Consider the following 10176-nt stretch of genomic DNA (forward strand, 5'->3'; position numbering starts at 1 on the left):
GCCTTCTCACTCAGAAAATAGTTAACTTTGAAGTAAAATCACACGAAACTAGTAATCACAAACTGCTGCAGATTGAACTAAATATCTGCTATGGTCTTTTAAACAAATGAAAATAGAGAAAGACTGGATAACGATACACAAGCTCTCACAACCACAAAACAACGTCAGTTTTGGCAATTCATATCCAGCCTGGAGATAGGTAAAGTAGACAGGCGCAACTCTGTACACGCAGATGCATGGCTGAGACACGTCGCTACAATCTATATTGAAAAGGAAGGCTCCATAGACCCTGGATGCTCCAGGGTTTGTGCCTTGGCAAGCGCAAATACAGACGGTGAGGTCTCAGTGGGAAGAACAAGACTGCACCGCCGTCGAACAAGTAATAAAAAAGACAAGTAAAAATGGGGCACCTGGGCCCAATGGTCTTCCAGGATCTTTAGAGAAGATCCAGTATATTGGGGAAAATTGTATCCAATCTGTTTATCGAATGTCGACTGAAAGCAAAGTTGCCTGATTCATGTTGAGGGTAATTTTTACACCAATTTTCAAGAGAGGAGAAAACACAGACCCAAAAAATTATAGACTAATCGCCCTCTTGGACATTGAAGGAAAAGCCTACACCAGCACCTTATTGAATTAATTAAATAGATGGATTAAAGAGAACAAAATCTCCCACCCCTACAAGACCGGATTTCGTAAAGGCTGCTCCACAACTGATAATATCGTGGCTATGTCATATCTAAGCCAGGAAGCAAACGGCAAAAATAATAAACCAGTCTTTGCATGCTTCGTAGACAAATCAGCTGCCTTTAATGGGGTTCCTCGACACAAGCTGTAGGACAAATCGCGTAACTGGCATATGCCAGTAGGTCTTCTGAACGCCATTATTTCATTCTACAGTAACACCTGGATCAAAGTGAAGTTAGCAGACAACACCACAACGATGAAGTGCTTGACAAATCGTGGATTAAAACAGGGATGTGTACTTGCCCCCACATTGTTTAACTTCTACACCGCTGACCTGGGGAAGAAGCTTCACAATGCCAGTCTTGTAACTCCGAAAATTGGAACCAGCAAACTGCAAATATTACAATATGCAGACGATTTATTGGTCATGGACCACACAAAAATTGAGCTACAAAGGGGCCTAGATGCCCTCAATAATTACAACGAAAGAAATGAGCTTATAATAAATGCTCAAAAAACTAATGTAGTTATTTTTGGACATTTCCCCAAAACTCTATTGAAATTGCATGTGGGCAAAGAAATCATCGCTACTGCAAAATCCTACAATTACCTCCGGTGTTGGCTAGGTGAAACAGGTAAAGCAATGCTACCTCTGCATAAAATGAAGGCCAAAGCTCAGTCAACAACTTATGCCCTATGCAAACTAAATGAGCTAATGCTAAGTCTAACAACAGCACCTATCAGGAAAGTACTACAAGCCAAAATCAGGGTACCTGCAGGTAATGCACAGCAGGCATTCCCAGGCAAAATGGAATCAATGTTAGACAAAGCACAATGCCAAGCCTACAAATGCATTTTTTAATTGCCTAAATACACTCGCAACAGCCTAATTCGTTCGGAATTCGGACTGAAGCAAAAAAGTAAAGAATGGCCCTGGATTGGCCAGGAAGGGCATGGTACACAGACCTCCTTCACCTTTCGTCGCACCCTCCGCTCTGTCTCCCTTTCAGGGCAGATCTCCTCTCGCAGTCGGAGGGGCAGGTTCTACACCCAAACCTCCAGAGCCTGCACCTTCATGTCTGGAGATTGAATAGGCAACCTGAGTTCCTTCTCTCCCGCCTGACGTGGTGGCTGTTATTTTATTGGCGAGGTGACACTCCACCAAGTCCATTTACTCCTACAGATGGTTAAGATTCGTTAAATGGTGTGGAGAGAGATTCATTGACCCTTTAAAGGCCAATTTGTCGATTGTTCTTCAGTTTGCTCTTTCTTTGGCTCAGCAGGGTTGTGCTGTGGCCACGTTTAAGGGCTACTTGTCGGCCTTAACGACTTTTCTGTGTCTACCTGATCAGTCGTCTTTATTTAAGTCTCCTATTGTTTTTAGGTTTATCAAAGGCCTTACCAATAGGTTTCCTCCTACTCCCTTTGTTATGCCCCTATGGGATCTTAATCTTGTTTTGACTTTTTTGATGGGTTCTCCGTTTGAACCCCTTCATAGCTGTGAGGCTTTTGTCTTTTAAGACGGTCTTTCTGGCAGCCATTACCTCAGCAAGGAGGGTGAGTGAGCTTCAAGCTCTTAGTTCAAAACCCCCGTTTTTGACCATACATGCTGAAAGGATAGTCCTCAGGAACAGAGCTGCTTTTCTGCCTAAGGTAGTTACTCTCTTTCATCTGGGGCAGTCTATAACTCTCCCTGTGTTTTATCCTCCCGCTCACCCTTCCAAGGAGGAGGAGAGACTTCACCGCCTGGACCCTAAAAGAGCGGTTAGCTTTTATTTAGACAGGACAAAGGACTTTCGTTTGGACGATTAGCTCTTTGTGGGCTACGTTGGACATTCAAAAGGAAAGGCTGTGCACAAGCGCACTCTATCCAGGTGGATCATCTTGTGCATTAAGATCTGCTATCCCCTTGCTGGTTAGGAACCACCCAAGGGTATTAGAGCTCATTCTACTAGGGCTAAGTCTTCAACCTCTGCTTTAGCCAGAGGTGTTCCTGTGTTGGACATTTGTAAGGCAGCGACTTGGGCCTCCCTCCTCACTTTCGCAAAACATTATTGCTTAGATTCTGAAGTGACGAAGGAGGGCCATTTTGCGTGCTCTGTCTTGCAAGACTTTTTGGTATATGAAAGGTGGACACCCTCCTCCGGGAGTGGTACTGCTGTGGGAATCTATTCATCACGTGAGGAATCCACAGGCAGATGTATCCATCAGAAGAACAAGTTACTTACCTTCGGTAATGCTTTTTCTGGTGGATACAGTACCTGCCTGTGGATTCCTCACTGACTCACCTGCCTCCCCGTTGTCCACCTTTGTATACCTTAAAGGATGTCTTATTTGACTTGTTGTTTTGCATTGTATCTTCTTTATATTTAGTACATTTATAGGAAATGCTGATATTCTTTGGCTTTCCTTTTTGATTTTGTACTGTGTATATTGGTTTAAATGCTATGTATTGTGTATACTTTGAATCTGTTGTCGGTCCACCTGTTTCGCCTCAGAGGCACAGAAACAATGGGTGAAACTGATGTCATTACGCCGACGAGGCTCTCTTACGGCTCCGATGACGTCATGCGGAGTCGCGAGCGAAGCAGACCTCCTCGAGGGTCTCAAGGTGCTAGGGGGGAGGGGGCGCGGCTCCGATGAGTACTGGGGTCATCCGAAGAGCCAGATTCAATATCCCCTTGTAGCCACTCATTGAGGTTTGAGTTACTCTCAGTCCTGAGGTACTGTATCTGTGTCTTTTGTTGCAGGCAGTTGGAGAGCCTCCACTTTTCCTTTCTGCTTCAGTCTTCTTTGCTATTAAAGATGCCATCGCCTCAGCAAGGAGTGATGTCGGCCTGACAGGACCCTTCAGACTGGACAGCCCTGCCACTCCAGAGAGAATACGGGGCGCGTGTGTTGACAATTTTACCAAAATGGTAATGCTCCTCTTTTTTTGCTTCATATTTTTCCTCATTGATTAGTTATTTATTTTGGTTTTCTATTCCTTTAACTTGCACAAAACGGCACTGTTTCCTTTTAATATGGTTAAAAAATGTCTAAACACAAAAACAAGAGCAGAATTCAAGAAGTCTTGACATTGTGATGAGGAAAACATCATAGTTCATTAGATTAGGCTGAAGATCAGCACATATTCATATACAGGGGATGCAATTTTTTAAAATGTTGTTGGCTCAGTTTGGTGAAATCATATAACTTTGCCTTCCTCAAAGAAAGCAGTGCAACGTCACCAGAGGCAAATTTTGCATCCCATTGTTGATTTACTTTAGTCAGAAGTTCATTCGGACATCCAGCAGTAAGTAATTCTTTTCTAGACTATCAGTCGGGGCTGCCAGTAGAGAAGCACAATGGCTGCATCTTGCCGGCATCATGGGCTAAAATCAGCTGTAAAGTGACATGCAGGCAGCCCAATGTGGAAGCGGAAGTGATGGTACTGCAGTACAGGGTCACTTTTCGAAGCATTTTATAAAAACATTACCAGTTTTGCACTTTCTGAAGTTAGAAAACGTTTTTAAAAACTTATATTAACTACCAAGCTATGCAATTTAATACAGCACTAGCCGAACCCACCAGAAGTCCCATTGTGGTCTACCCACCATGGTCAACCTGACCCACCATATGTCCAGATATAATGGGTAACTGTGGTAACAGAACTGAGTCTTGTAAACAGGATAACACAGTGTGAAGTTTATTAGCACAGAGAGAAACCCCACACCACAGTCATGCCAGGCGCAGCTAGCCACCAATTGTCAGATACCCAAATCTCAGAGCAGTGATGTCACAATAGAACTCTCAGGTGTTATAGAAGAATCTACAGCTTAGTTGAAGCTGCCTAAATACATTACAACACATCTCCCCAATTTATGAAAGAAATAAACCTATCCCACAACCCTTGCACCACCATTTCCAACACTCTCACCCCTAAGATGAACATACATGACAAAACAACAACACACAAAACAACACGCACACAACAAAAATATACAGTATCAATAAACTAAGGTAGCAGTATCAATAAACTAAGGTAGCATGATGATCTGTCACAAAGATAATCCTCCAAATAGCCTGGAGTCCTCCTCACCCTTACCTCACTCCTGACATGTGAAGACCTGACCTCTGAGGATCCCATAGCTTCATCTTCCTCTTCCAATCTATTTAAAACATCCAGGGACCTCCCCTTCCCTTGCTCGAAGTCATCATTAGTCATAAATAGCCATGGCGAACATGACCCCAGAAGACTTTTCCCCAGCTCTGTTTCCTTCTCCCATTCGCCTTGTCTCATTTACAAGGCCGCATGGCTGAGATTCTAAGTCTGTCTATTTTCAAACTTGATCGAATTACAACCAACTGCCTGGACCTTAAAAGGACCTTGGAGCTTGGTCAGCCCTCTACTTGCACACTCCATTGTCACCTTCACCCAGTCTCCTCCATCAATGAATCTCCTTTTTACCTTACCCTCCGAACAACCTCCTGAATATTTTTTCGATGTTCCTTCCTGTATCCATAAAGGAACCAACTTAGGGGCCCATTAGGATCACGGGCGAATCGCCACCGCCCGCATGGCGGTGGCGATCCGCCCGTGATCCGACCCCGCCCACCACCCATTTCACCCCCGCCATATTACTATGGCGGGGGGACCGCGGCAGACGGAAAGACCGTCCGCGGCTTTTCCGCCCAGTCAACGAGTTGACCAGGCAGAAAAGTGTTAAATATGGTGGGGGTGTCTGTTAGACACCGCCAGCCATATTACAATGGGTGCGATAACATGCCTTTGCGGCCACGGAAAGGCATGTGGGAATAGACTGCGGGGGCCTGTTGCGGGCCCCCAGGGACTCTGGGGGGTGGGGGGTGCACATGGGCGGTACCAATGGTACCCCCCTGCAGTTCCATGCACAACATGGCAGGCACCGCGCTGTGCCTGCCATGTTGTGCATTGAAGTGCACAACATGCCTTCCTGGCATTGTGGCGGGTGGAGCTGAGTGCACCGCCCGCCACAATGACAGGAATGCAGGATGCGCCTGCCACTGTGGCGGGCGCATCCTAATTGCCCCCACGGGACCCCCGCCCTTATGGCGGGCGGTCACGTTTCCCGATAGGATGGTGGGCGGACAAAGTCCGCCCGCCATCCTAATGACCCCCTTAATGTCAGCTTGTCTACCCTGCACCATTACGAATAGAATGTGTCCAGTGCTAGTATTTACTGTGGTGCAGTATGCACAAAGCATGCCTTTGACTCCACCCTTGACAGGTAAACCAGCACTCGAAGCTAATTGCATAGTTCCCTTCACCATTTTGTTGACTCTCTCCACCAGTCCATTTCCTTGGGATAATAAAACGAAGAACATGCATGCCTCAGCTCCAGAGTTTCTAGGAAACTCTTCATCTCCTCTAAAATTAGTTGTCTGTGAGTAGTACGGAGGGTATCCCATCCCTCCTAAACACCTCACCTAAAACTTGAATCGTAGAAGCAGTGGCAAAACTCCTCATCGATATGACTTCCACCCACCGTAATTTGGCATCTACCAACACTGCAGCAAACCTTTCTAGTTCAGGCAACAACGCAAAAGGTTCAATAAAAACAAGAAATACCTTCTCCCACACCTCATTGGTTTCAGATACATGCTGACCCTCCTGCATACATCCTAAACCCAACCTAAGGCATTTTTCAGAATCCTTGCAAGCTTCACACCTCACAATCCACTCTTTCACCTAATTGTCCATGAGACGCCACCTGAACTTCTCACATAACCTTTTAACAGTCATCGTCTGACCCAAGTGCCCCTCATGCGCCAAGTTAATTAACCTGGACCTGAGATCGCAAGGTGGCCAAAATCTTTCTTTCCACTTTAACAAACTCTCCTCATGCATAGACAGCGCACCTCTAATTGGTTTCACTACACCAGCAAGTTCTTTTTTTTTAATCGAACTTCCAAAACCTTCTATGACATCATCTAGACTGTCTGGAACCTTCTTCGTCACCATCTTCCTCACCTCCGCAGCTTTATCAGACAACCTAGAAAGGCAATCAGCCACCCTATTTCTCCATTCCGATACCTATTCCACCTTGCAATTGAATTCCTGCAGTCTAACCGCCAATAACCTCCCTGAACATTTTTTTTATACCACCAGGACCCAAAACTTTGAGAAGAGGTTTCTGATCCGTTCTCAAGGAGAACGTGTTTCCACACAACACCCTGAAATGATCCGCTGCCCAGGTAGCAGCTAATGCTTCCCATTTAATGACAGAATAGCTTTGCTCCGCTTCAGTCAAAGAACGTGAAGCAAAAGCTATATTTCCTTCCACCTTACCCTGCACCTGTACTAAGACTGCCGCCATCCCTATCGCACTTGCCTCCACCGTGACGATAGTTGTCCTGCACTGCCACCTAGTGGGAAATTCTAGTATGAAAAAAGCTAAATATATAACTTCTGGCGAAAATTAGTGTAAACACAGCTATTGTTACACCTCCTCCTTTCCTAATGATGCCAGGTGATCCACCTATTGAGTGGGAGGACTGGATTCCCTGCTTTGCAATGTATCTTCTAGCCACAGATGGATCCAAATTTCCAGTATTCAGGAAAAAAACATTGTTATTGGTGTGTCTAGGCAAGCAAGAACAACATGTTTTCAAATATCTTCCGCCAGCCAAAAATGCCCAAGAAGAAGAAATGGAAGATGTGTACAAAGAGGCAGTTCTACATCTACAAATCACAGTGTGTGGAGGAGTATATTGATGATTTTGTTGTGCGTTTAAGGGAGCTGTCTGCAAAGTGTCAATTTGGTTTGATGACGGAAGAAATTAAAGGGATCAGCTGAATATACAATGTAACAGCAAAGAAATCCAAGAGGGTTTGTGGGCTGCAAAAAATCCCACATTGAAGGATGTCATGGGAATTGCAAAAGTGGTGGAAAAGTCAGAAAGTGCATGCAGGAGTTAAAAATATTAATTTGGGCAGCAAATCCACTGATGGTGTGGTACTAAGTGATGATAGTGAACAAGTACATGCTGTAAAGAGGAAGACTCAGTTTGCAAGAGGTGGCACTTTAAAAAATAATAGCACAAGAGGTGTGACATTCAAACAAGAGATATCCTCGACTCGTGTCTGCCATAGATGTGTGAAGTAACTATCACATGGTGGATTATGAGCTATGTTTTGCTGTAGGAAAGGAGTGTTTCAAATGTGGTAAGAAAGGACAATTTATGTGGATGTGCAAATCAATGGATAAGAAAATTCCAGTAAAAGAAGAGGAGAAATCAGAGAACGAAGTGCTTATGGTACAGGATGGAAGCACTGTGGCAGGTGTGAAGTGTGAAAGTAGAAGAATGCATCCAGAAGGGTTTTTTGACATTAACGAGAAAAAGGTGTCTCTGATGGTTAAGACGGGTTCCTTATATGCAATAATTACACGAAAGCTGTTCCATGTCACATGTCCAGGACAACAATTGGTGGCCTATGATGTCTTTTTGAAAGGTTTTCAAGGAGAGGAGATAGGGGTTATGGAATTAATGACTGCGCAAATCAAATTTTCTGGGTGACAAACAACGGGAAAGATCTACATAGCTTTGTATGGTCCTCCCATTCTGGGATGGACACATGAATATGACCTTAATATCATGGTGAATCCACAGGCACAAAACCAGGTGATGGTGATTGAGGATGATGTCATGAAAGACATTTTTTCATGTTATAAGGAAGTTTTTGCAGACAGGATAGGAGAAGTTTAGGACTATATACACAATATTAAGTCAATGAAAAATGCTGTGCCAGTGAAAGACGTTGCCAGGAAGATACCCATGACTGCGAGAAATAAAGTGAAGGAGACAATCCAACACATGTTGGAGGATAAAGTGACCGAGACTGTGGATACGGCTTAGTGGTTGTCTTCGGTGGCTATTACCAAGAAGTCGGATGGAACTTTCAGATTCTGTGTTGACTTGAGGAGTCTAAATGAGAACATGGTGATGGCCAATTTTCCTTTGTCCAACATTAATGAGTTAATTTTAATATTGTCTGGGGGGAACGTATTTCTCTAAGCTTCACTCGAGGAGTGCATACCATCAAGCTAAACTCCATTCAGAATCCAAGCATCTAACATCCTTTATAACGGCTGAGGGAATTTTTCAATTTTGCAGACTACATTTTATTGTATTGCTAGAGATCGCGGGTCGCCTGACCAATAATTTCGCCACTTCTGGCTTCGGGCCCATATACTTTACTTTATCATATACATTGATCAGATGACCACACAATCTACTACCAATAATTGTGAGTTCCTTTTCGATTTATTTTCAGTGTACCCAACTTACCATCCACCGTTATGGGTACCTATGACCACGATGGGTCAGGGAGCTAGCTGTAAAAGGAAAGGCAGCAAAATACAAACCCAACTTTTATGCTTTATTTTATGAAATGACCACGGACAACTGGAAGTTTTGAAAAGTTTATCTTAAATTCAAATAAAGGGCAGTCATACAGTTTTATCAATAGAATACTAGTGCGACAGGGAACCCGCTAAGTGAGAGGAAAACTAAGATAAGGGGCAAGATGAACACGCTATAAATCTGAGTTACTTAGTCAGTTTTCGAGAGAAAAACCAAGACCATATCAGGAAGTTGCAAACTGCAATACAGAAAATGATTTCTAAAAGGTAGGGTAACATAGGAACACGCTATGAAATCAAATGCAAATGACTTTATGAAATGCAATGGTTGCAGGAGAAAGCATGGAAAATCATCACGTGCAAAGGTATGTCTTTATTGAAGCAAAGACAGAAAAATAGAAAGGTGCAGTTTAAGAGTTTCAGAGCAATATTTACCTAGACTGGTGTGAAAACCAACCCTGGCCATGGGTCAAGTAAGGACAGGAAAACCCTCAAGGAAGGATAACCCTCAGTGGGACAGCAGGTGCAGAATGGACACCCCAGGACAGGACAGGAAACCCAGATTCGGATCAGGACAGGACCACCAGGACACGACCAGCACCCGCAGTTCGGAAGCAACGCCTGCGCTCCACCCTCTCTGCAGCTATCGATCAGGACCCCGATTGGGTCAGCGAATTCCCAGAAAAAGTGCTCCGCCAGCACTTTAAGGTTCAGTAAAACCTTCAGAGTCTATGGTCAGATTTCGGACAGAGAGCTCCGCAGCACCTCTGTATCAAGTCACCTATTGAGTGCGTTGGGTCAGTGACAGGTCAGCTATTCAGACAAGTCGGACAATTTCTCTAGCTAAACCTAGGCTAGTTATACTGTTTTGGGACAGAGTACCACCCCCCAAATGTTGCAAAGTGTCAGAATCCCCAATTTGGATTGGTCCTAAGGTAGGCTTTGGTTAACACACCAATCAGAACAGACTATTCTAATGCCTAATTTGCATCCTAAGGTGCCGCCTAGCAAGATTTGGGTTCCCACGAGAAGTCGCACGGAATACAATGAAAACTTATACATTTGTTACAATATAGGGACATTTGCTCCATCCTCCTGGGTCAGA

General features: G+C 44.2%; 1 protein-coding gene across 1 annotated transcript in view; it reads left to right on the forward strand.

Annotated features, from left to right (window-relative positions):
- Nucleotides 1-3986, forward strand: part of LOC144762933 (xanthine dehydrogenase/oxidase-like) — a 1098251-nt gene extending 1094265 nt beyond the window's left edge. Inside the window, exons 34-35 of the mRNA XM_078648234.1 lie at nt 3438-3605; nt 3957-3986. Of these exons, the coding sequence (XP_078504360.1) occupies nt 3438-3605; nt 3957-3986 (198 nt within the window). The remainder of the gene's footprint in view (nt 1-3437; nt 3606-3956) is intronic.
- The last annotated feature ends 6190 nt before the right edge of the window (nt 3987-10176 follow it).

Source organism: Lissotriton helveticus, chromosome 6 (genome assembly GCF_964261635.1).
Source record: "Lissotriton helveticus chromosome 6, aLisHel1.1, whole genome shotgun sequence".
Taxonomy (NCBI): domain Eukaryota; kingdom Metazoa; phylum Chordata; class Amphibia; order Caudata; family Salamandridae; genus Lissotriton; species Lissotriton helveticus.